Source organism: Alternaria arbusti (assembly GCF_024043155.1).
Source record: "Alternaria arbusti strain BMP 1465 chromosome Unknown scaffold_8, whole genome shotgun sequence".
NCBI lineage: Eukaryota > Fungi > Ascomycota > Dothideomycetes > Pleosporales > Pleosporaceae > Alternaria > Alternaria arbusti.
This window is the reverse complement of record NW_026249948.1, coordinates 354489-379722: the sequence shown is the minus strand read 5'-3', so window position 1 is coordinate 379722 and position 25234 is coordinate 354489. Positions and strand designations below refer to the sequence as shown.

General features: G+C 53.5%; 9 protein-coding genes across 9 annotated transcripts; 4 read left to right on the top strand and 5 right to left on the bottom strand.

The window, feature by feature from the left end:
* Positions 1–1785: 1785 nt before the first annotated feature.
* Positions 1786–2271, bottom strand: J4E86_006499 (uncharacterized protein; the record flags this gene model as incomplete). The annotated part of the gene is made up of 2 exons (XM_051447027.1): positions 1786–2130; positions 2188–2271. 2 exons carry the CDS (start codon positions 2269–2271, stop codon positions 1786–1788), a joined length of 429 nt encoding a protein of 142 aa, XP_051301512.1.
* A 615-nt stretch (positions 2272–2886) lies between these two features.
* On the bottom strand, positions 2887–4718 carry J4E86_006498 (uncharacterized protein; the record flags this gene model as incomplete). Its single annotated transcript, XM_051447026.1, has 2 exons — positions 2887–4638; positions 4689–4718. The coding sequence occupies 2 exons, from the start codon at positions 4716–4718 to the stop codon at positions 2887–2889; spliced, it is 1782 nt and encodes a 593-aa protein (XP_051301511.1).
* Positions 4719–5352: 634 nt separating this feature from the next.
* On the bottom strand, positions 5353–7937 carry J4E86_006497 (uncharacterized protein; the record flags this gene model as incomplete). Its single annotated transcript, XM_051447025.1, has 3 exons — positions 5353–7059; positions 7110–7579; positions 7877–7937. 3 exons carry the CDS (start codon positions 7935–7937, stop codon positions 5353–5355), a joined length of 2238 nt encoding a protein of 745 aa, XP_051301510.1.
* Positions 7938–9431: 1494 nt separating this feature from the next.
* Positions 9432–10293, top strand: J4E86_006496 (uncharacterized protein; the record flags this gene model as incomplete). Its single annotated transcript, XM_051447024.1, has 2 exons — positions 9432–9557; positions 9607–10293. 2 exons carry the CDS (start codon positions 9432–9434, stop codon positions 10291–10293), a joined length of 813 nt encoding a protein of 270 aa, XP_051301509.1.
* A 319-nt stretch (positions 10294–10612) lies between these two features.
* On the top strand, positions 10613–11286 carry J4E86_006495 (uncharacterized protein; the record flags this gene model as incomplete). The annotated part of the gene is made up of 3 exons (XM_051447023.1): positions 10613–10816; positions 10881–10994; positions 11065–11286. 3 exons carry the CDS (start codon positions 10613–10615, stop codon positions 11284–11286), a joined length of 540 nt encoding a protein of 179 aa, XP_051301508.1.
* A 577-nt stretch (positions 11287–11863) lies between these two features.
* J4E86_006494 (uncharacterized protein) lies at positions 11864–19083 on the bottom strand (the record flags this gene model as incomplete). The annotated part of the gene is made up of 2 exons (XM_051447022.1): positions 11864–18941; positions 18977–19083. The coding sequence occupies 2 exons, from the start codon at positions 19081–19083 to the stop codon at positions 11864–11866; spliced, it is 7185 nt and encodes a 2394-aa protein (XP_051301507.1).
* A 681-nt stretch (positions 19084–19764) lies between these two features.
* Positions 19765–21089, top strand: J4E86_006493 (uncharacterized protein; the record flags this gene model as incomplete). The annotated part of the gene is made up of 2 exons (XM_051447021.1): positions 19765–20029; positions 20083–21089. 2 exons carry the CDS (start codon positions 19765–19767, stop codon positions 21087–21089), a joined length of 1272 nt encoding a protein of 423 aa, XP_051301506.1.
* Positions 21090–21699: 610 nt separating this feature from the next.
* Positions 21700–22382, top strand: J4E86_006492 (uncharacterized protein; the record flags this gene model as incomplete). Its single annotated transcript, XM_051447020.1, has 2 exons — positions 21700–22212; positions 22263–22382. 2 exons carry the CDS (start codon positions 21700–21702, stop codon positions 22380–22382), a joined length of 633 nt encoding a protein of 210 aa, XP_051301505.1.
* Positions 22383–23508: 1126 nt separating this feature from the next.
* J4E86_006491 (uncharacterized protein) lies at positions 23509–24683 on the bottom strand (the record flags this gene model as incomplete). Its single annotated transcript, XM_051447019.1, has 3 exons — positions 23509–24044; positions 24092–24182; positions 24234–24683. 3 exons carry the CDS (start codon positions 24681–24683, stop codon positions 23509–23511), a joined length of 1077 nt encoding a protein of 358 aa, XP_051301504.1.
* Between the last annotated feature and the right edge of the window lie 551 nt (positions 24684–25234).

Sequence of the window (25234 nt, the reverse complement as noted above, 5' to 3'; positions counted from 1 at the left end):
TGATTGCGAGAGCGACTCTAAAATTGAACTCCATTGCTTGTTCAACCAGAGTTGCCGAATCCGTTGAAAGGAAAGTTGAAGGTAGAGGGAGAGAAAGGAGTAATTTATCATCCTGGAAATTGTTTTTCGGATGGGTGAACTGGTATCACGAGTGCCCAAAGCGCGAGGCGCGCGTGGCACCAACGGTTTGCTTCCCGCCTTGTGATATAATATGCGCATACAGTATTGTTTCAGGAGGATTTTGCAGCAGGGAAAGGTCTATCATGAAGAAGAGTACTAGTAGCGACCTGCGAGAAAGCAGGTATAGAAAACATTAAATACTGTATTGTGTACCGAGAGGTTCTCATCTACTAGCTAGTAAGATGTTGCGTCGAGGAGCACAAGAACGATTAGGAGATAAATCAAGAGCAATGCTCTGTCGTAACTATTTAAGGAAAGCCCGCCAACTACCGCTTACAAAGGAAAGACAAAAGTAGAACGCTCGTTAGAGAACGTACCGAAACAGAGTTTCAACCGGAGAGCTTTGCAACGCTATCTATCTGACTCTATTATCGCTCTTCCCATGTAGTGAATGTCGAACTTTCACCTTCCTGTCAATGCTGTAGGTCCCCGGTCCCCTCTGTCTCTGTCTCTCATCGATTGCTCGCGCTGTGGCGCGGTGGACGTTGGTCTCCCGGTAGCTCCCAGACCGGCTGGCTCTGGCTTGGCAGCTCTGTATACGGCTCCTCAATTGGCGTTTCGCGCATTGCCTTATTACCAGATTCAGTTGCAGCGACTGGAAGCTCGTTGGACCAACGATGCGAAACGCGTCTCTTGTGGCGTCTGATGAAGAATATGAGCAGTGCAATCAGGAGACATCCTCCTAGGGCCCCGCCAACTCCAGCACCGATTGCTGTCGTTTTGTTGTCGCCGTTATTCGAAGTGTCGGCTGGAGGACTCCGGGAGCTCTGTGGCCCAGACCCAGTACGCGATGGAGTCGGCGAAGGCGTGGTACCCGCATTCAAAGTAGCGGATGAACTCAACAACAGCGACGAAGTACTGGCAATGCCTGTGTATGGGCCTATAGTGGCACTTTCCAATGTAAACACCGCCGTGTCCGTTGAACAGCACCTCAGGTACTCTAAGTCTGATTCGCAGCAGTACGCTGCTTCCTTTCCGTATCCCTGTGAGCCACATTGCCATACCTGTACCCCGCCGGATCGGAAATCGTAAGCGCTGGAGTTGTTCGGTGTGTCTTGGTTGAGTTGACACATCTGTGGACAGAGCGGGCTGGACCAGCTTCTATCCGTACAAGTGCCGCGGTCGTAATCTATGCCCAACTCATCGTTACCACTCTCTGCGACACAAAGTCCATTCGTGAGACAGGCTGAGAGCGACCCGCAGCATGTCGAAAATTCCGCATCGAGGTCGCATGGGACGTCTGTGGGGTGTGTGTCGCCATTGGGCCAGTAGCATATGTTTTGTGGTGATGCGAAGCGTAGTAGGGAAAACGCGAGAAAGAGAGTATGGTAACGCATGGTGAGGATTTAGTATGTGTACGAAAAAGAGATACGGGGGTAGCAAGAAGCGAATTTCTGGCAGGCTGTTATGGCCCCCATATGCAATGTCACACTGCATGTTGGGCGCCCGACATCTGACGGCATGGCTGTGCTGTCAATCGAATAGACGACAGCCAAGCTCTCTCCGCAGAACGGGGCGCAAGCTGACAATGCGTAGAATCACTATCCAATCATATTTATTCGGGTATATTTACCAACGCCGCCCCCATCCCTCCTTTCGCCATATCTACGCAGCCTGTTTCTGGCCAGTGACAGGGCATACAGCCCCATCCGCCACACCCTCTACGCTCGGGTGCGTAGCGACCTTGTCCTTGTGGTGTCCAACTGTCGCCTTTGTGACTGGGCAGATGTCGCCGGCGTTCGCCTTGAGCATGTCTGGGTGGTCGGGAGGAAGTACGGTTGTGGCTGTGCCTACGATCGGGCAGAGAGCATCGTCCATCTCCTGGGCCTTGGTCGTCTTTACGTTCTTCTTGAGCGCCGGGCACGATGTAGCCTCGCTGCCTTGGGTGGGGACGGGAGGGTGTGCGGAGAGGTTGTGGTGGTGGTCGCTGGTTGCGCCTACGACTGGGCACTATGGGTTGTATGTTAGCGATGTGCAACGATGCCCAGTGTGTCCTTGAGTACGTACAACCTGACCATCCTTCGCTAGGTCGATAGAGGGGTGGTTGGGAGGAAGCACATCGTTTGTGGTACCGATCACGGGGCAAGACATGTTGATGAAAGTGTAGTTGTTGGTGTTGTATTACAAAGGTTCGATGTCAAAGTCGTAAGAGTTGTAGATCAACAAGAAGTGAAGAGGGGTATCAGAGCGGTGTATATGGGCTTGCTAGCAAGCGCCAGACTCTTGCTGCACCTTGTATGGCCGCCTCGAAGCTACCCCAGATTTGCAGGGATCGCGTCGCTAGCGCCTTTGTCATGGCCATCACGTCACCGCTGATTGGTTGAATGGCTTAAGCTCGAGCTCCACAACGCGCGCCTACCGAAGTTTCGAATAACAGTTAACCTTCTGCCTTGTTTCTGCTTCCGGACTATCTCGTCGCCAGTAGGTCTATCGGTCCTTGAGGCTCGGTGACGATTGCTTTTCGCGTATGAACACATCATTCAAACTTCTAAGGTTGTGTTTGTTGATCATCGACGCAAAATACACAGGTGATCAACAGTGGCACAGGTGAGAGCCGGTAAGCACCAAACTTAGAAGCTCAACAAATATCTAGACCATTGTGACAGCGGCATTCACATGACAAGAACCAACTCAAGGTCCATTCGCGAGAGCTTCATGTCCAATGGTGTTTTGCTAAATATTACTAAGTACACTAAAAGCACCCCTCTAGGTGAATATGTCAGGCTCAGGTAGAGCGAGAGCCTTCACACACTCGCTCTCGATCTCAATGCGCGCTTTCACCTCTACCATGTCTTGTTCATTCAACTCAATCATCGTCCCACGTACACGTCCCCTCCAACATCCCCATCGGCGAACCAGCTCGACTTGGATACCGCGCTCCGGATTCCGCCGAACGAGGAAGCTCTTCGTCATCCACTTGCTGACGTCCTCGAGCACATCAAGATCCTTCTCCTCGCCGCCTCGAGACGGCCGCATGTAGATGCCGTCGATGTACACTTCCTCCAAACGAGGGCAGTATAATAGCGTCCCCAGCTTGAAGCGGTCAATGACTTTAGCAAGAGGAAGTGCCTGGCGCTTCCAGTCAGTATCCTCATTGCTGATAGTCACCTTGTCGACATGGAAAGTCATATCCAGCTTGCGAAGATTCTTGCAAGCGACAGCCAAATCCAAGCTCGGATTCGTAAGTGCTTTATTAAAGATGCGCTGGTGGTTGAACCAATGCATGTGCGGGAAGTTGAGATGCTTCACCGCGTTCTCGCCGCCGCCGCCAGGAATCGCCTTTATGAACTTGGTAAACCAAGTCGCGATCTTGAAGTTAGTGTTTCGGAACATGTACTTCAAATCGAATCGCTTGGTCCTCTGCAGCATCAAGACGAGAACTTCCTCGTGCATCTTGTGGCTCACGAAAGCGAGGTTTGGTAGCCAACCCTTTGGGCAACGGCCTGTGCTAGCGTTCGGAAACACCTTGCGGTTCTGATTGTCGCAAGCGATGAGCACGTTGGGATACTCCCACTTGCAGCACGGATTGCTGAATTCGTCGTAGTGCTGATGCTCGCTCAGGCGACCAGCATCACACTCCATCAAAGCATACTCGTGCATGATGGACTCGCGGAGCTCTCCAGGTAAGTAGAGGAACTTCTGGAACCAGTCCGGACAGACGTAGGTTGTGTATTCAACTACCTCGGAAAACTCGCGGAATGCGGCGATTTCCGGGTCGTTCCAGTTGTCGAAGTCGTTGGTGTACTCCAAATACGAGCCGCATGTTGTACGAAGATCGGAGAAGATGAACCCCAGAATGTTTTCAAACACGTCTTCGAACCTATCCATGTAGGTTATGGCTGTTGGGAAAACGCGCCACTCCTCTATGCCTGTTATATACGCAGTCTCGTCCACGCAATAGTCACACCAACACTGGCATTCCCATTCATCCCAGTAATCCTCATCCGAGTCATCCAAATCTCTCGCTCTGTTATAGCAATGGTCATAGCGGTTGCCCCATGCACTCCAGAAACAAGTTTTCTCGTATGAAAGAACGAGATCGGAGAAGATGGCATCTTCGATCGGTGTGTATCCCATGTGACGGTACACAGTCAATAGGGAGTCCGGCAGGGGTGGGTAGGAGAGCATGTCTCGCGGCGGAGGGTCGTAGGCATGCTTCATACATTGCATACCAGCTCTTGCCAATTTGGAGAATTCGCCATCGGCCAAAGTTCTCTGATGATACACCGTGCATATACTGATCATGTCTTGGAACACATTGTTCTCTGTGGTAGAAGGATCGTTCCAGTCTTCCACGGAGTCGTGCTCGTTACTGTATTCGATATAGCCTTCGGCAGTCAACGTAAGATCATGAAATGCCTCAAGCAAGACGGGATCCGGATCCTCGGTGGGGTATCTAGGAGTGAAGCTCTCCTCAACTGTCTTTACGAAAGACGTGTAGGACTTTTGGATGTCCTCCTAGTAATTATAAGTATAGCCAGCGGTAGCAATGAGTTCAAGAGACTTACCGACACGGGGTATTCAATCAGTTTAACCATGATTGCTCTGGATATAGTTGGTATGTGAACCCTTTGGAAAGATTCAAGACTTTGGAGTTGAGTGGAGTGATCAGTTGGGAAATAGCAATGCCCCCAAAGAGCTGGGCCTGATATAGAACAAGGAGAGAGTGCTAGGCAGAAGGAGGCCCTCTAGCAGAAGCAGGGGCGTTTTGCATTCACTGCATCGTATATTAGTCTGTGCATTCTTGCCCCTTCGCAGAACAGGCACGAAGACCGTGGTTCTCTAGGGCGGGGGCAAAAGCACTCAGGGATATGCTGCGAATCGGCCTCGACCAGCTTGATGTTGACAAACTGAATAGATGGCTTGTATCGTGACCGCGCACAAACGATTGCTTGGAACATGACACATCAAGTCGTAGTTCGATCTGCGTGCTTCGGAAGTTGTCGTAACACAGTTCGCCGGAGTTGTTAGGTCAATAATTCAGCGAGTGAACAGAGGTGGAACAACCACGCAGAGAAAACACACATGTTCCTAGCTGTGCCTTAAGATCGAGCATTTTCATAAGGAGGGTACGGGGATGTCACTGTTTCATCACTTCACAAGACTGCGGGACTGCAAGAATTATAATGATGAAGGTCGTAAGTATAGACATTACTGAATCATCTTCCTAGCCTACTCGATTACTATCTCGCCCTCTTGCTTCATATCACGGCTGCTTGCTCCAATCCAAACCGCATATCGGCCCCTCTGGAGCTCCCAAGCCTGAGCAGTAACGTTCCAGACACTCAGATCGCGTCGGTCTAATGTGAACTCGACCTCTCGGCTTTCGCCAGGCTGCAACAAGCCAACGCGTTCGAAACCTCTCAGCTGCTTCGCCGGCGCATTTGGTACGCCCAAGTATAGCTGCGCTACTTCGTAGCCAGCGACCTTGCCGGTGTTGGTAATGGTGACTGTGGCGCGGTACAGGACTTGCCATAGCCAAGGGTGACCTCCTTGTACAATGGGTACAGACGCTGACGGGAAAGCAGCGAGACTTGCGTTCGCAACAGGCTCAACTGTCATGTTCGCATAGCCGAATGTCGTGTACGAAAGTCCGTAACCGAACTCATACTGCGGCGTGATATTCTGCGCGTCAAAAGCGCGGTAGTCGATGTACAAGCCCTCGGTGAAATCTGACTGCAAAAATGCCGGGATGGAAGGGTCGAGAGTCGAATTGAGAAGGTGGCCGTAATCGGACTCTTGCTTTGCGACAGTGTACGGCAAACGTCCGGATGGGTTCACATCGCCGTAAAGAACGTCGGCGATGGCGTTACCGCTTTCCTGGCCTGGAACACCCGCGAAAAGGACGGCGGTGACGTTGGGGTGGTCAATCCATGCGTCAACGGTGCGGATGCCGGCGGAGTGCAGTACAACAACAGTGTTTGAGCAGTTGGTCGCAACGTTGTTGACAAGCTGGTCGCTGAACTCGTCTGTAAGAGAAGTGCGATCGAAACTTTCCGAAGCGTATGCGTTGATGAAGACGAGGCATGCGTCAGCATTTGCGTACACGGTCGGGTTCACGCCAAAGAAGTCCCATCGTACAGTTCCACGATCCGCAATTACGCGATTCTGGATGGCGTTGAACGGGCTGATAACATAAGGTGGGGTGCTGGAGCCCGATCCACCTGCCGTAATGAGGGTGCCGTTGAGCGTGTTCCAGCCGAAATTCTCTTCATAGCCACCACCGAACCGGGATGGATTGTTCCATGGCTGAGACTTTACTTCAGCATCGTAGCCGTAGATGTTCAAGAAGCGGGGGTGTTGAAGTGGTAAAGTGTTGTTGACGTTCTTGACTAGCACGGTTCCGGCAGCTCCGATCTCTCGGATGAGAGATGCGTGATCTTCGCGCACGTCAACGATTTCGTGTTCGACGTTGTATGGGTAGACGGCGTTTTCAGGGAAACTATCATCTTGGTTGAGATAGAACCAGGCTGCGAGTAGTCTTGTGTTCATGTCATCGAGCCTCTCTGTGGTGACTGATCCGTTGTTCACCGCATCGGTAAGGTTCTCGCCCCAGAATTTGGCAACAGGCATCACTACGTCAAGACCAGCATTCGCTGATGCGACACCGGCGTGTTGCGCATCCCAGTCAGATACCACGAAACCTTCGAAACCTAGCTCTTCCTTCAAGATTCCGTTCATAAGCTTGCTGTTCTGGCATCCGTATGAGTTGTCGATTCGCTGGTATGAGCACATCAGCGAACCGGCTCCTTCACGCAGGGCATCCATGAATGGCCAAGCATAAAGCTCGTGCAGTGTGCGATCGTCCACATTCGAAGAGACGGCCTCGCCTTCGTCACCAGGGCGTCGCCTGTACTCTTGTTCTTGCGCAAGCCAATGCTATTGATACGATCAGCCTAGACTCTCATCGTATTTACGATATCGCCTACCTTTGGTGTAGCAATCACGCCTTCTTTTTGTGTGCCTCTGGTGATGAGACCACCGCCAATACCAGCAAGATACGGGTCGGCACCAAGACCTTCCCAGTTCCTGCCACCTCTCGCGACTCGTCCAATAGGGCCGATAAATGGGCCGAGAGCAACGTGAATGCCCTTCCCTCTGTACTCTCTACCGAGAGCATGGCCATATCTGAGCATGAGATCTCGATCGAACGTAGCTCCAAGATGAATGCCAGCGGGGAATGACGAGACAAACTCTTGTCCTCGCACGCCGGCAGGTGCATCCGCGAAACATAGCTCTGGGATCTGAAGACGAGGTACAGCTCCCGTTTGGCCTACGCAAGGACCGGAGACGCCATGTGTGAGGTTCGACTTCTCCTCTAGCGTCAATTGTGCCACGAGGTCTCTCGCTCGAGCATATGCGGATGCCCAAGAAGACGAGGTTGTTCCATTACCGACAGCTGTCTATTGTTAGTCCTTTGACTTTCGATCATGACCAAAACACTCACGGGTCGGGTATACTGGCGGACTAAGTCCATATAATGGAACCTCCGACTCATTGGTGTATCCTTGTGAGACCGCTAGATTTGGCAGTAGAGCAAAGCTCACCGCAACTGCGCTGGAGTATCTCATCTTGCGAAACTGTCGTCTGCAACACGATGATCGCAGTCCTTGGATTCACGGGTAGCTAAATACTTCCGAAAATTTTGCATGCATCTCGCGATCTACCCACGTCATTCGGGATTCCACCGGAATACCGTATGGGCCTCGTGACGAGCCATCCGCAATGCTACCGTTCTCCTCAACCGTTCTCCGCATTTTGCCTTGGCGGAGAGGGGAGAGCGGATACAAGTGTCGATGGTTGCTTGATGGAGGATGGTCGGCACGACTGCAAGTGCAGGTGGCTGTTGCCGACAGGCTAGCTTCGCCGACGATTACCCAGATGCTTCTTCGCATCGCCCCGCTCTGTATATTCCATGAAAGTACAACATCTTCATCTCAAAGGTCTTGCTCATTGTAGCCCTGCGATTCACAGTCGTCCTAATTCACAACGGAGCAGACCTTGTTCGATAAGACGAGATTATTTGCAGAGCCGGCTTTCACACAAACTAACCTGTTCATCGTGCCGTGGGTCTGAATCAAATTCACGGTCGAAGCATCGCGATGCTTGGCCTGGCCATGATGCTTCAACGTTAGCACTGCTAAGACCCTGTCATCCATCTTTTCCAGGCTCTCGCTGTCGGAAGTCGGGAGTCGGCTCATGAAGTAGCCCCGGATAACAATCGCCCGAACCCCGGAGCGATTTAGTGCGTCGTGCTTAGGCCGTGCAGATATTCCAAGGTTGCGACCTCAGCCAAATGTTGGCGGCATCATAGCGGCACGGCCGTTACTTATGGAGCAGCCTGGCTATATGATGACGGAACCTTCCGGAAAGCGTTGATGGCGTTGCTACAGTTCTCGGGTCTGACGCCCGTTTCAGCCTGACAACGGCGACGCCTTGGTGCCTCAGGTTCTGTCTCAAGACCGCCAACACGTGGAGAGACATGCATCACCCCAGCCGTTCCTCATTATCGGGACGTCACAACTGTCAATGCACGTGGACGCATCTCTCTTATGGCGGATCACAACATTCCGTGGGAAATCCTCGGGTTTGCTGGCCAATTGCTAAGCTGCGATGGCATGAACGCTTGAACAATGAGCTGTGAGGCGAGCAGCATGGGTACAGACAGAGACCAGTGCTCCAGAAGATTCTTCTGCCTTATGCTCAGATACGGGTCGGGACTAGAGCTCCGCGTGGGTAAAGTGGTGGCGCGTTGACATCGCGGGTCTTGAATCAGGTCTGCCTGCACGCTCAGGCACAACCAGCCACCCTGCACCACGAATGTTTCCACCCCCACTCGAGCTGCACAAGGCATCACATCAAAGCACCCGGCTCCTGAGGCTCCGAACTTTATTGACAATGTGGCGTTTGCCTCAATAGCGATACTGCATCCGCTCGTGGAAACGGGTTTTCTTTTCGTGCCTACCACTCACTCGTTTAGACACCACTTACTTTCAACTTAGCGCTCTGCGAGCAGCTGCCAGCTGGACTGTGCTTATACGATACATTCATTTCATCTTGTATTTTTCCATCAATTTCTTGTACGAGAATGGGATATGGCAAATCGATACTGCTGTCAATAAGGGTCCTAGCCCTGATCGTGGCAATGGGAGTGCTGGGGCTAGGTGCTTGGTGTAAGTATTGATTTCTCAATCGAGAATATAGAAACATGGTAGTAACGATCTCAATTAGCCCAGTTCATCATTCGCGATATGAAGAGCCGTGGTGCCGAGATCATGGACGCGGTTAAGCCAGAGGCTCAAATGGCGGAGTATTGGAAAGAATACTTTGCTACGGTCTACAAAGGCGCCATCAAGATCTGGATCTCAGTCGCGGCTGTACGTTCAACAGTCATCGATCAATACCGTTGTACTAACATGCAGGCAGGCCGGCTTTGCTTCGCTTGCGGGCATTGTAATCGTCTTGACAGCCATCATCCAACGCCTGCGCATACCCTCAGCGGTCCTTATCCCCGTCGAATGCCTGTGCATGTGCGCCATGGCAGTCGCTCTCGGCGTTTCTCTCAGCTTCAACATGAGTCTCGAGACCTTTAGCGAAACGCGTCTTGACACGGCGGCGAACCCAAACCTCATGATGTTCGCGATTCTGGTCGATCTTAGCCGTGGTTACACCATCGCAGCCGGAGCGGGATGGTTCCTTTTCTTGATCACTTTCATCACCGCAACGATCGATGCGTGTCGTCGCGCCCGAGAAAAGGAGAGCTGTTCATTCGAACCTACTGCATCAGCACTCGGCATGGGTTTCCACGGATACGACGCTGTCGTCCCACCTCCTTCCCGCAGTCGCGTCCCCACCATGTACGACCCACGCGTGCCCTCAATTCTGATCGACCCAAATGCACGCGGAAGGGCGTCAGTAGCCAAAGATGTCGAGATGGGACGCGCAGACTCTGTTCTCAGCCACGAGGGCAGGATTTCGCAGGAGTTTGAGAAGGAAATCTCTGGACCGCTGAGTTTGGAAAGGCCACAAAGGGTGCAGCAGATGCGACCTTCACGACCATGGAGCGAAGTACATAGGGCACCGAAGGCGGATGAAGTGATACACGCCATTTAGACATTACAGGCTCACGACCACAGTAGATAGATTAGTCAAGTCGACGCTCGCTTACATAGAAGAATGAAGTATACGAGACAAAGAGTGTCATGACGAGAACTACCTTGAAAGAGGAGAAGACCATTCAAGCTCGAGGGCAAGAGCTACACGACGGCCAAAAGGGAGCAAGTTGCGTCGCCTAGTCACCTGACCACGTCTCTAGCGCGTTTCCTTAGCGCGACACGCCCGCCCCTGCGTCATCGCCGCGAGGAGTACCATCCGAACTTCCGACTGCCATTTTTGCATCTTTCACGTCACAATACACCCCTTCCAACACACAATGGCAGGCTTTACAAAACGCGGCGGCGCCCGAGGCGGCAGTACCTACAAAAAGACCTTCACAAAGAAACGATCCTCCCCAGACGCCGACGACGACAACGCGCCGCGCGCAAGCAAGAAGACCAAATCCGGAGACGACGACGAGGAATCGGTACCAGTGGTCCCAGAGCTGAAGACGGATGATAACGGCGATGCATATGTTGGTGTGAGTAGCCACGGCCAGAGGAAACCGAGGACAGTGGGCAGAAGAGTGCTGACGAAAACGCCAGCTCAACGCCAGCGGCAAACGACGCGTCACAGTTAGCGATTTCAACAAGAGTACGCTTATTAGCATACGGGAGTACTACGTCACTGATTCTGGAGAGACGAGGCCGGGGAAGAAGGTGTGTACATTCTACTTCTCCTGTATGGTCCTTTACATGGTTGGGTTGCTAACACGGGTTTCTCATACAGGGCATCTCGCTTACAGTCGATCAATACAACGCTTTACTCGCATCGGCACCGCTTATCGAATCAGCGCTCGCGAAGAAGGATATACAGGTCGTGCGGCCGGATTACGAGGCTGATCTGAATGCGAAAACCGAGGATAAGATGGAGGCAACTGAGGACGAGGATGAGGAAAAAGAAGACGAGACCGCGAAGAAGGCAGACGAGGAAGGGGATGACGACGAGTAATAATCCGACGTCTCAAGCAGCAATTCCTGGACTAGTATCCAGATGTACAATAAGGGACAAGTTAGAGTTCTGGGTGATGATGATCAGACTTTATCACGGCAATGGGCGAACAAGTGAAGGCGATCGTTTCATTACGCTCATGGAAGAGCTCGCGTATCGGCTAAAGTTATAAACAAGAACAAGTATGTAAACAGCAATGTGACTCCACCGAGTTAACCAAACAAACGCCAGACCCAGAGACCCAAATGCGTACATCCGCCGATTCCTATCCAAACACCCGATAACCAACGCCGAAGGAACATCTCAAAGCTCGTCATACCGTTCGTTCCTCGTGAACCTGCATCCCAACAACATCAATGCCATCCAAATTTCGTCATGCCGTGACACGTACACATAAGCCGTCAATCATGCATTGCGACTTCGAAGAACATGTCGTGGTCAAGCTCGACATATCAAGCGGCGATGCCAACTCTAGAACCCTCACAGGGCGAGTCGAAGCTTCAAACCGGGAGTTACGGAGCGAGACGCAGGAGCGTGTTCGTATCAGCAGTCGTCAATAGATTTCGTAGATGTGGATCTAGCCGACAGTGCTTGCCTCTTCCTCAGCCGCTCGCCGGAAGTAATCGGCGTCCATTTCGGACTCGTTGAAGGCAGCAGTAGGCAGATCAGTCCCAACACCCGAGTCGCTGGGTGGGGCATAGTTCTCCTTCATCTCTTCCTTCACGGCGTCGACAGCACGGACGATTTCCGACTGTGTTGGCAGCTCGACGTCGTTCTCGGTAGTGGCTGTCGAGATCTCGGAGCCAGTGACGTCGGATGGGTTGATAGTGGCAGTGGGCTCGTCGTCGTCTTCGTCGTCGGAGTATACAGAGCCTTCCTCATCGATGCGCTCTTCACCGGGAGCAGCAGAGCGAGTTGACTGAGCACCATATGAGGTGCGGCGGTCGATGTCGCTACCGGTCATGTACGAGGAACCGGAGGCGTATGTGTACTCGCTGCCTGTGCCGCCAAAGCTGGAGCGACCGTCATAGCCTGGCGTCTCACCCTCGGCGTAGTCGCGGCTGTCGAGGCTGTAGCGACGCTCAGTGCCGGTCTCGCTCTGTGCATCCTCCTCGATGATTTCGTGAGAAATTGGCGCCGACTCGTGCTCATCCTCCTCAGGCAGAACATCATTCTCCTTGTTGGCAATGACGGCGCTAGGGCGGCCGCCCCAAGAGCCCTTGCGAGAGTAGTTGCTGGTCTTGACAGAGTGGCTGCGCTTCAGTCCGGCATTGCTATCAACCGAAGCTTTGGTTGTCGGGTAAGCTTGAGCTCCGGTAGGGGCATTACCGCTGATCTGACTAAGAGACAGGATGCGGCGTTGTGCTGGGTTGGCAGGCGCACCGTTACGACGGATAGCAGGGCGGGGCTTCAGCGCGAGAGAAAGACCATTCGCTGCAGTGCTGGGAGGTGGCATGGCCCTGGTGTCCTCATTGGCAGCGTCTGCGTTCATGCGCTTCTTGAGTTTCGAAGCGTTCTTCGAGCCGCCCTTGGTCATCATTAGAGCACGGGAGTGGTCCATGATGCCGTTCAGGATGCGACGCTCGAGTGCGTCAGCCTTGGTGTCCATGAAGTGCAGCTCCTCTCGTCGAATGTCGAGCGCAGTGTGCAGAGAAGAGACTTCACCGGTAAGGCGAACCTTCTGGTTGGCGAGGTTCTCGCGCTCCGCTTGCAGACTGGCAACGGCAGCAAGAAGCGAATCTTTCTCTTCCTTGAGCTCAGCCATAGTGCGATCCTTCTCTTCTTGAAGCTCGGCCATGACACGCTCCTTCTCCTCCTTGAGCTCTTGTACGACGCGATCCTTCTCAGCCTTCATCTCCTGGATGTCTGCGAAGAGCTGCTCCTTCTGGGTAGCCTTCTCAGCTCGCAGACTTTCCAGGTCGACTTCCAGCTGCTCCTTCTGGGTTATCCTGCGCTCAATGAGTAGAGCAAGCTCCTCAGCTTCACGTTCCTTGGACTCGTTGCCATCGGTGATGAACTGCGTCTGCTTGGCGACGAAGTCGCTCAGCTCTACGGCAGTCATCTTGACTTGAGCGTGAATCTCGTCCAACTTCTCCAAGTTGCCTGCAGCTTTGCTTGCATCATCAGCATGGCCAATGAGCTTGTCGAGCTTTTCGTGTACTGCTCCATCGTTATAGCTTGGCGCCGGCTCGATCGCCAGCAGCTTGTCGAGCTTCTCTTGCACAGGTGCATCGTCGTACTTCTCGGGAAGCTCGATAGACGGCGTAGGGGCTGGGAGTAGTTTGGGCAGATTGGCAAAGTGCGTCTGCAACTCTTCTGAGCGAGCCTTGGCTTCTTCGTTCCAAGCACGAACGTTCTCGTCTGCCTCCTCCTTGGTCTTCTGTGCGTGCTCGTAGTGAGCCTTGACAAGAGCCTCGATCTCGTGCAAGGCAACCATGAACTTGGGGTGATACTCCGTAATGTTATCCTGGAGGTTGGTGAAGATGTTCTCGACGTTCTTGATCTCATCACGGGTGTGGGAGTGCTCCGTCTTGTCGTCGAGCTTCTGTTCTTCAAACTTGGCAATGGTGTCGTTCTTCTGCTCTTCGAGCTTGGCGATGGTCTCGCTCTTCTGCTCTTCAAGCTTGGCGATAGTCTCAAGCTTCTGCTCCTCAAGCTTCTCCATCATCGCAAGCTTCTGCTCTTCGTACTTGGCGAGTGTCTCCTCTACCTTTCCAATCATGGAAGCAGAGTCGGTTGACCATTGGGTGGTGGTGCCTTCCATTCGGTCGTTCATTCCAGCGATGGTGGCGCCAAGAGTGTCAATGGTCAGACGAAGCTCGTCAGCCGTTTCCCTGTTGCTTTCAAGGATCTTCTCTTGCTCCTCGGACTTCTCCTTCATGACCTTGGCAAGTTCGTCCGCCAAGAGTTGAGCATCATCGTACTTGGCCATGAGAGTGTTGAACTTGTCCTCTAGGCTTTCCGTGAAGCCCGCGATGATCGCGGCTTTGACTTCGTCGTGCTTCTCGAGGTGAAGCGCAGATTTCTCAGCTTGGTCATTCTGGAGTCCCTCGATAGATCCATGGGCACGTTCGAACTCTCTGGTAAGAATCTCCATGAGCTCTTTGACGTCAGCGGTGACGTTGTTGGCACCGAGGGTCTCTTCCAACGTCTTGAATGAAGCCTGAAGACCCTCGATGGGACCGCCTTCGATGAGGGTTGTCTTGATCTCCTCCCGCATCTCGTCCAATGCAGTCTTGACGCCGGTGATGTCCTCCACGAGTTGGGCAGCTTCAGCGCGACGTTCGTCAAAGTTAGTCGCGGTCTTCATGATATCTTCCTCGTAGGTGTCCTTCATCTTGTCGTGGCTGTCGCGGAAGTCGTGGATCAGACCTGTGAGCTGTTCCAAGTCGGCCTTGGATGGGAGTTCCTCAGGATCTGGGATCTTCATGTCGTCAATCTTGACCTTGAGATCATCCACAAGCAGAGTGACGGCATCGATATCTGCCTTGGTCGCTTGAGGGTTGGCCTCGTCGTCAGCCTTAGCAGCCTTCATCTCGTCTAGGGCAACCTTGATATCGTCTGCGATGACCTGAATGACTGTCACGTCTGCTTTGGTGGCACCCTCCTCCTCGAACTTCTTAGCAAGTGCCTCCAAGGCCTCAGACGTTGTACGGACAACGATCTCGACATCCTCCAGGTTCTCCTTGGTAATGGCAGTCGCAGGGTCAGGTAGAACGAGCTCTTCAATCTTGGCCTTGGTGTTCGCAAGAAGAGTCTCGATGGCGTCGGTGTCTTCTTTTCTAGCGATGCCTTCAAGTGTAGGGGGTGGCGTTTCGCGATCTTGCATAAGAAGAACGGCGGCTTGCACATCTTTCAGAAGCTCCTCGATGCCGACCAGATCCTCCTTCATGGCAGATCCAGCCACGGCAGCTGCAGGCTCGGATTCCGGCAACGGGTTCGCCCTGGCGGCGTCCATCGCTTCGACCTTCTCCTGGATCTGAACAAGCATGTACTCCATGTTCGCCAAGTCGGCGGTTTGCGGAGATAGCTTTGGTGACGGTGGTAGCTCCGCCTGTGTCGCTTCCTCAACGATCTCACGCGACATTGATTCTCCCGCAGCGTCGTTCGCGAGAGCGATCTCGTTGCCAGCTGGAGGAAGAGGGACATACTCTTCAGCATAAGATTCTTGCCTTACGCCCTTGAGCATGTCGATGTCGTCACGCAACGCGTTCAGGCCGTCCTTGAGCGTGTCCAAGATCTCGTATGATATGCTCATGTCGATGGGCTTCTCAGCGATCTTAGAAACATCCGCCCTGAGACCATCTAGACCCTCGTTCATTGCATCCATGATATCGCTGGTAGCGGATGCGTTGCGGTCGGGGGTATCCAGCTTCTTGTCCAGATGCGATTGAAGGTCATCAAGACCCAGCTTGAGAGCTTCCAGGACTTCCTCAGTGTCGGCCCGGGCGTGTTGTCGGGTCACGTTGTCAGACTGACGAAGAAGTTCTAGCTCTCCACGGAAAGCCTCCAGAAGCTCCTCATTGACACCCGCAGACTTGAGGTTGGCCTTGATGTCATCCAGAGCAGCCTTCACAACCATCAACATCTCTGCCTTGTCATTGTCGCCAGATGGGACAAGTGCGTTGCCAAGCGACTCCTTCAAGGCCTCTAACTCGCCACGGATGAGCGCGATGTTGTCCTTTGACGTAGTCTCCTGAGAGGTGTGCAGACCGTCAATGAGCTCACGAACAGCGTCGACGATGTCGTCCTTTTCGCCTGCGCCGCCAGACTTCACCAGTGAGCCACCCAATGTTTCGCGGAGATGCTCAAACTCCTCCTTCAAAGTAGCCAGCATGTCGTCGTTGGATGTAGTCGCAGTCGGCTTCTCGCCCATAAGAGTATGGAGTCCCTCAAAGCCTGCCTGAAGCTTCTCTAGGATATCGTTCTTGTTGCTGGACGTGTCGCCAAGAAGGACTTCCTTGAGTTCATCGAATTCGTGCTTGATCGCTTCGTTGATGTCGTCGTTCGAGTCAGTATCATCCTCAGATCGAAGGGCGACCTGTGACTTCATCTCGTCAAAGCCGGCGTTAAGAGCGGCGAGAATCTCCTCGTTGTTGTTGGAGGAGGGAGCCAACTGAGTAGTGAGCTTTTCATGGAGATTCTCAAACTCAGATTTGAGGTATGAAACCATGTCGCCACGGCTCCAAGCCTGATCTCCACGTGGACCTTCGGCAACGTAGCCCTGAACGTCTTCGCGTAGCTTGTCGAGTTCCGCTTTGATGTGGTCGATCATCTCGCCGTCCTGAGTGATCTCTCGGGGCTGATTGCCGGAGCCCTGAAGGTCGGCACGAAGACTGTCAAGTCCTTCTCGAAGGGCCTGGAGGACTTGCTCGGTATCACGCCCGTTGGCAGCGGTGACACCTTCGAATTCGGTGTGAACTTCATCCAGCATCGCCTGTAGACGTTGCATGACAGCCTCGTTGTGAGGTTGTGAAGCGGTCTGGACAGCCTCTGAGATGGATTCCTGAGGAAGGTCGAGTTCCATTGCTCCGGGTTGGTGCTCCGCGAGCGCCTGGCGAATGACTTCCTCGAGCACTTCCCGAGACAAAGCATCCGTCGACGGTTGCTGGGCTGCAAGGGCCGGCTTCAACTCTTCCAACGACTCGCGCACGGCCATCAGAACCTCCTCGCGGATCTCGTGTACTTCGTTGACAGGTGGAGGCAGCTGGATCTGCTGTAGTGATTCCTGCAGCATAGTCTCAATCTCCTCCTTGGTGACGGCACCAGACCCATTGAAGTCTTGGAGACCTTCGCGCAGACACTGAAGAATCTCGTCGCTGCCCAATCCGACTTGCTGCACTTCGTGGCTCGGGTTCATCTCAACACCATCGAAGGCCTCTCGGACAGCGCTGATGATCGACTCCTTGTCCACTGCAGCAGCTTGAGGTGTTGGCTGATCGAGACCACGCTCTGCAAGCGCTTGCTTGACAACATCGTAGACCTCGTTGTTGTCGACGGTGGTGCGGGTGACGACGGATGACATGGATTGCCGCCTTCGCTCACGCATGACTTTGTCCATGTGGTCCTTGAGGTTGGCAAGACCCTCTTGGACAATGGCGTTGATGTCTTCGGTGGATGGGGGTGAGCCAGATCCGGCTTCGGCTTCCCTGGCTTGTTCTGCCTCCTCCACCTTGCGAGCAAGCTCCCGTCCCATTCCTAGAACCTCCCCACGGAGATCTTGGATGAGCGACTTGGTGGCCATCGTAACGCATCCGGACTCAGCGACACTGTCCTTGATCTTACGGAGGAACTTGAGCATCTCCTCGCTCACGAAATCGGCAGCCTTTGGACTGGAATAGGCCTTGCTGTCGGCCGATATCGTTCGAGTCAAGGCGCCAGATCCGGGGGATGGCTGGAACGAGGCCGAGCCAGCAGCTGCGGGGTTGAAGAGACCGCCGGTTGAACCTTGCTTGACAAACTCGGCCAACTCAGTGACCTTCTTAGCAGTCTCTCCAGTAGCCTTGTCGACCAGCTTCTGTAGACTTGCGACCAGTCGCTCCTGACCATCCTTCGTCACCATTTCGCGTATGATCTTCTCCAGCATTGCGACACTAGCGGCACCCTCGACAGAGTATGGGTTGGGGCTACCTATACGCTCATCTGTCCAGGGGCTGGTGGACGCCATACGCGGGAATGTGAATTGCTTCGTCGGTGTCATGTGAGGATCTTGCAGGTTGAGACTGCTAGAGCGAGAGGTGTCTCCGTTCATGGCAGCTGCCGCTTGAGCTTGCTGCTTTTGCGACATGGTAGACAGAAGATCCTTCAGAGACTTGCGAATGTCCTCGTCGCGTGTGTTCGTGGCTTCCTTGAGGCTGATGAGATCCGTCGCATTGTCTTTGCTCCGCCGGCTCAACTGCGACATGTCTTTTTGCAAGCTGGAGACGATGTTGTTGATGCTCATGAGCTGGCTGGAGATGTTATCGAAAGACTGTGGCGGTGATGGACCGTGTACGGGTCCCGGTGCCGGCGCTGCCGCTGGTGTAGCCGCTGGTGAAGAGTGAGCCGACCGGTTTGTGATGTTCGATAATGGGGGATCGAGCATGTGTTGGGGTATGGTCATGCTCTGCAACGCCTGCATGGTGGCCGATGGTGGTGTGTTCTCTCCCAGGATCGCCCTCTGGCTGGGCCGTAGGGCGGGTGTGTCTTTGATCTCGAATCGTGATGCTGGTGTAGGTGTGAGTTGCCGCATAGGGCTCACATCGGCATCCTTTCCAAAGTAGTCCCTCTCGTAGTCCCTTGAGATGGGTCGGCCTCCCCTGCTCGATGGTCGCTCGCGTTCGGGTGACCGCTCTGGCGACCGGGTATCGAGGAAGGGCCGCTCAGGTGAGCGGTTGTCAAGGTAGCTTCGTAGGTCACGAACGCTGCCCGGCTGTAATGACTGCATGCGCTTGTGCTGTGTGCCTTTTATCAGAGAGCGCTCGGACGAGGGCAGCTTCTGTGGCATGGGGTTAGTAGTGTATGAGCTCGCAGGTAAACTCTCTCGCGCCTTCTCTTCCAGCGCCTTGGCCGCCTTCATGATGGCTGCAGATGTGTTGGGGCGGGTGGTGAGAGTGGGCGAGCCAGGATTGAGAGGCAGTGGCGGCGGTGCACGATCCGGGTCAGCACTATCCCACCTGAAGCGCAGTGTTAGTATATCGCGAAAGGCTACATGGCGGTGAGGAAGACGAACATGGGAATCATCCTGTCCGACGAGAACGAATGTGAGTGTCTGACGAGTTCCCGGTCGCGGGAGACCTCTCTGTCTGAAGAAGGCATTGTGATGTGTCGTCTGGTGTGTATTCAACCAAATATAGTGGTGGTGAGGCGGAGAGTGGGAGCGAGTATGATATGGAGCGCGTGAGTTTCAATTGGGGTATACAGCGGAGGGATTGATCGTGAAAAGCTATCAGCGATCCAGCGCAGGGTATATAATAGTTCGTGATATCGTGGAGGGTGGGAGTGTGGGAAAGTGGACTGCAGGTGCAGGGCGGGCGGTGTGTTGATCAATAGCTTGGGGTTTGTTTACGTGCACTGGCCAATAGGCGATGACGATGGAGGCGCGACTGCCAACTCAGCCGTCGCTGGGGCAGCAACGGCGGCAATGGATGTCCCCGGCTGCGATGGTGCGCCAATTGCATGCATAGAGCGGGATAGATTGTGCAAGCCAATATTGGGGCGAACGTATTCAGGAAATGTCGCGGTCCCTTGCTGTAGCGTGTTGTTGACCGAACTGCGGTTGCCATGTGCCCTGCACCGCTGTGGCGCTGGAGTGTGGCGTCGCCCCAATCGGAATTACGTACCGCCTAACCACCGACCGCCGCATCTCCAGGTGAGCTTGTGAGCTCAACACCGCCAAACAGTTCATCTCCGCCACCCCATCGCCCGCTCCACCTCACGACTCGTGCACTTCAATCACCTTAAGTCACCGCGTATACCCTCACAACCTGCCCACCCACCATGGCTGTCCCGGAAACGAGCTCGCGGATAGCGGAGGCGCAGAAGCTGGCCAAGTCGGATCCCTCCAAGGCCGAGCAGATCTTCAAAGACGTCCTATCGCAAGACCCCGGCTCGAACGAGACGGCCATCAAGAACTATGAGAGCGCTCTGATCGGGCTCGGTGAGCTGTACCGCGACCAGAAGCGGGTGGACGCGCTGGCAGAGCTCGTGAAGCAGGCGCGGTCGATAATGTCGTCCTTTGCGAAGGCGAAGACATCCAAGCTGGGTAAGAAAGCGAATTCGGACTCTAGTTCAATCGCACATGGCTAATTCTCGCAGTCCGACAACTACTCGATCTATTCACCGCCATCCCCAACACCGCCGATATCCAGATCGATGTCACCAGGTCGTGCATAGAGTGGGCCGTCTCAGAGCGGAGAGGTTTCCTGCGACAGAACCTAGAAACCCGACTCGTCTCTCTGTACATGCAGAAGCAATCCTACTACGAAGCCCTCACACTCATCAACAGCCTGCTGAAGGAGTTGAAGCGCCTGGACGACAAGCTGGTCTTGGTGGAGGTTCAGCTGCTCGAATCAAGGGTCTACCACGCGCTGGGCAACATACCAAAGGGTCGCGCTGCCCTCACGTCCGCACGAACATCGGCTGCTTCGGTCTACACTCCGCCTCTGCTACAGGCTGGTCTCGATATGCAGAGTGGCATGCTGCACGCAGAGGACGGCGACTTTAACACCTCCTTCTCCTACTTCATCGAAGCCATGGAGGGGTACCACTCACAGGATGAAGAGCAGAAGGCTACTTCGGCACTCCAGTACATGTTGCTCTGCAAGATCATGCTCAACCTCGGAGACGACGTCACCTCGCTCATGGCCTCCAAGCACGCTGTCAAGTACGCAGGCAAGCGGTTAGAAGCCATGAAGGCCGTAGCGCGCGCACATACCAACCGCAGTCTCGAAGAGTACGAAACCGCCTTAACCGACTTCCGCCAGCAGCTAGGCAGCGATCGATTCATCACCTCCCACCTCCGACGCCTGTACGACAACATGCTCGAGCAGAACCTGATCAAGGTCATCGAGCCTTTCAGCAGGGTAGAGATTGACCACGTCGCCAAGATGGTCGGTCTCGACACAATACAGGTAGAGCGCAAGCTCTCGCAGATGATTCTCGACAAGGTCATCATCGGAGTTCTGGACCAGGGTGCCGGATGTCTGATCGTATACGACGAATCGGAGCGAGACCAGGGCTACGACGCGGCGTTGAGTACTCTTGAGAAGCTGAGCAACGTGGTTGATGTACTTTACACCAACCAGGCTTCTCTGTTGGAGTAAGACGTGGAAGGGGGAACTTTGACAGCTCCCGAAGCTATGTACAATAAAAGCATAGATGTTAGGTATGCTACACGTCCAATGCGACTAGCTAATAACGATGACACATGACATGGCAAATCTCCTAGGGCAATTGTGCGCGCTGAAGTGGTGTTAACCTCGGTTTGCCCAAGTACAGCAGCATAACAACGCGCAGCATTCGTGTTGTCAACCGGCTATACATCGGCAAACTACCATGTCACCCTTGCTTCTTTTTCTCGAATAAATTGTCGTGTACTATCCGGCATAGCAAGGGCAGCCTTACCGAGCCGACACTATACACATCCCCGTCTCATTCGCCCATCCTTGGCGATCTACACCCACCTCCCATAGCAGCTCCACACAAGAACCACATAGCATCCCCAGATAAATTGGCACGCACGACAACGAACGGGGATTTGATTTGGAATCACGGAGATAGGGGGGTGCAGGACGAAAATATGCAGAAATGAATGATAGCAATGGGATTTCGATACGTATAAAGTACCATGGCCCATCGCACGAACCTTGAACATCCAAGCAGGTCAATTCCATCGTCAAATCTCCTTACTTCGTCCCTACACCCATCTTCATCATGTACTTCACCGCCGCCGCCGCAACCATCCTCCTCTCCCTCCTCCCCACGGCCCTCTCCCACGGCCTCATCACCTCCCCACCCTCGCGTCCCACCGGCCCAGAACTAACCTCCCACTGCGGCCCCGCCATAACCCGCACCATAAACGGCGACAACACCTCGCACGTCGAAGGCCTCCCCGAGCTCCTCCTTCCCCCCTACACCGCCTCAAGCTGCAACCTCTGGCTCTGCAAAGGCCTCCAATTCGCCGACAACCCGTCCAACAACACGCAGGTATGGAGCGCGGGCCAGGTCGTGCCCATGAAAGTGTGGATCCGCATTCCGCACGAGGGCTCCGCGAACGTGAGTATTGTGGATACGAAGAAGAATGAGGTTGTGGGCGAGATGCTGAAGGTGTGGGAGGAGGGGTATGCGCCGGGGAAGAGTGAGGCGGATGTACCGGCCGGGCAGAAGGAGTTTAGTGTTAAGGTGCCGGAGGGATTGGAGGAGAGGTGTGCGATGGCGGGTGATTGTGTAAGTTTCCATGGGTGAGGTGATCTGCGCGAGATGCTAACGCGGTGTAGGTGCTGCAGTGGTGGTGGTATGGTGTGGCGGCTAAGCAGACATACGAGTCTTGTGTCGACTTCAGGATCGCGAAGACGAGTGCTAAGAGGGACTCTTTCGGTCGTGCATTCAGGGGATGAGGTTTAACGCCTGTGGACAGCGGTTTGTAGTCCAGGTTACGTGAGGGATTGGATGTTTAGATTTAGATAGTCATGATTTGCTCAACTGCATAGTCAACCTATCCATAATTGACTACATGCCATTCCTTTAATCCTGAGCCCTTCTCTTTCTCGCTTGCATATTAACAACCGCAATACCCAACAACGTACCGCAGAAGAAACACATCATGATTGTCGCTGCGACCATGGTACAACAGTAACGTTCACTTTCTCGCCTGCGTTTTGCTTCTGTCTGCACCTGGTTGTCGCAGACCTCGCAATGCGTGTGTGGCTCCGAACTCGGTCGAAGAAAATTAGTGATGGTCTGAGCCAACGTCTCAGGGTTTGATGTTGATGAAGATGCGTTGCCGGAAGAGAAAGTGTGGTTATGGGGTTCAGCGTGGAGTTCTATATCGTGGTCGTCGGTTTGGGGAACGGTCGTGTACTGTGAATCGATCGATGGGTTAGCAAGATTGGAGGCTTCTGAGACAATGTGGTAGGAGGGCTTACGCCTGATGCTGGTCCAGAGGGCGCGTATCGGTTCACGGGATGGTCTTGCAATGCCTCTTCGTAGGCGGGTGCTGCTTCTTGTGGAGTGGTGGGGATGCCCATTTTCTTTCTCGATTCAATAACCGTATCTATGTTGTGGGAAGTAGATATGCCCTGAGAAAGTAAGGAATATGGAATAAGTAGTTAATTGTAAGATCAAATGTGCGACAGCATCATTGTTATGTTCATCAGCCAGCTGCTGCCGCTTTGTCGGCCATCCACAATCTGGCAACTGGATGTTGGATGCCTGATGGAATGATAGGATGCTACGAGGGGCTGTAGTGGCTGTGCTGTCAGCCGACCAATGGGATCGGTGCATGTCCATAAATTTGCGGGGCTGTGTCAGCTTGCAAGCCACCGTTAAGGTTTGATCGAAGATAAGCAGCGTAACATTGTTGCTTGAATTTGATTATGACCAATAACGGCGCCGTAACACCCATGCACTGAACTGCGCCTTTTGCTTGGCCACAAATTTGACTCTTTTTGGAAATGTCCACGCAGATCATGAGATGATTGAAACTGGGGTTTAATAGATGTCAAAACAATTTGATGAGTCTCCTTACTGCGCAACCTTGATAACGATCTTGCCCGAAAACTTGCCCGAAAGCAGCAGATCAAATGCCTTCTTTGCGTCCTCAAACCCAAACGTCTTGTCAAGCATGACATCAAACTTGACCTTCTTGTCGTCAATGAACGCATTCATGTCCTCGAAATCCTTCTTCGATCCTACAGCGATACCCTTGAGCTTGGCACCCTTACCCATCAGGGCCATCAGCTGAGCTGGCTTCCAATCCGCCTCCCAGCCGGCGAGGAAGCCGACTAGCGAGACAGTGCCGCCGCGAGCGCAAAGGTAAGAGATGTCATCGATGAGGGAGCCGACGCCAGTGTTGTTGACTACGAAATCGACGCCGCGGCCGTTGGTAAGTTCCTTGATCTTGGAAGCTTGGTCGTCGGTCTTGTAGTTGATACCGCGGACTTTGTCGCTGATCCGCTCTTGAATGGCCTTGATCTTGTCGTTTGAGGACGAAGTAATAATTGGTGTGATGCCGCCGGCGAGACAAAGCAGTAAGGAGAACATGGAAACACCGCCGGTGCCTGGAAGGTATGAGTAAGAGAGTGGGGAATCAGCGATCTTGCCTCACCTTGCAATAGAGCACTAGAGTGCTCTTGTACCGTCTCCAACGAATCCAGGGCATTCCAAGCAGTGACACCTGCACACGGTAACATTGCGCCCTTTTCGTGTATTAGCCCAACGCATTTGCAGATGTTTTCTGAACAACTCACCTCCTCCCACGACAAATGCTTCGGCAAGTGCACCAAGTGCTTCTCCTGGTACATGGCATACTCCCTCAGTACACCCGCGCCATTCGCACCGATAGCCACCGAGATGCTGTCATCCGTAGGATGAAAGTCGCCTTGGTTGCAGATCGGAGCAACAATGTCTCCCACTTTGAAGTTTTTGACTGCAGATCCCAGCCCAACGACCTCGGCGGAGGCATCCGAGCATGGAATGCCTTGTTCAGTGTTAGGCACAGGGTATTCTGCCATCAGCATAGCAACGTCGCGGTAGTTGAGCGATACAGCGTGAATCTTGATAACCACATCGTTGGGACCGAGTTCCTCCTCCTTAGGTAGAGTTTCTTGGGTTCGCTCAAGAGTGAGAGGGTTTTGACGAGAGGCCTTCTCTTGACCTGCGCTGCGACGGTAGGCCGTGTAGGTAGATGGGTAGGTCATGGCGGGAGTTGGATTGGGGAAAATGTGCTTTGGACGATTGCGCGAATGGACCTGATGGATTGAATGTCGGTGTCGCACGGCTTCGCAGTTAATAAATAAGAAAAGTTGCGCCTCTTCCTACAAGCAATGTAAAGTTGCTGATCAATCATGATGGGCTGCTCGATTCGTCCGATGGAGTTCAGGTGTTCGTCATTTCTGCAGGTTGTCGCTAGGTGCGATCCAAATTGGAACCTTGGAACGTCGCGACGCGGAAGGGACGCTACGCTCAAGCGCGAACGCGTTCCAGATGTCGACCATCAAGCCTGCGAACTCGTCCTCCTAAATCCGCAAAGACTGCATCGGGCCTTTTGGTACACAATGCGACATCCACGAGCTGCAACAGCATCATGTTGTGGCCATGCAGGTCTAGCTTTGGTTCCAGGCGGGGCCAGCGGAGTGGAACTTCACTCCGCTTCCGATATTTTTAGTCAGCCTCAACAACCCTCCACTCACGAAGACCTATCCATGCGCCCTATGTTTGACATCGCATACCATCAACGATCTTATTTTGC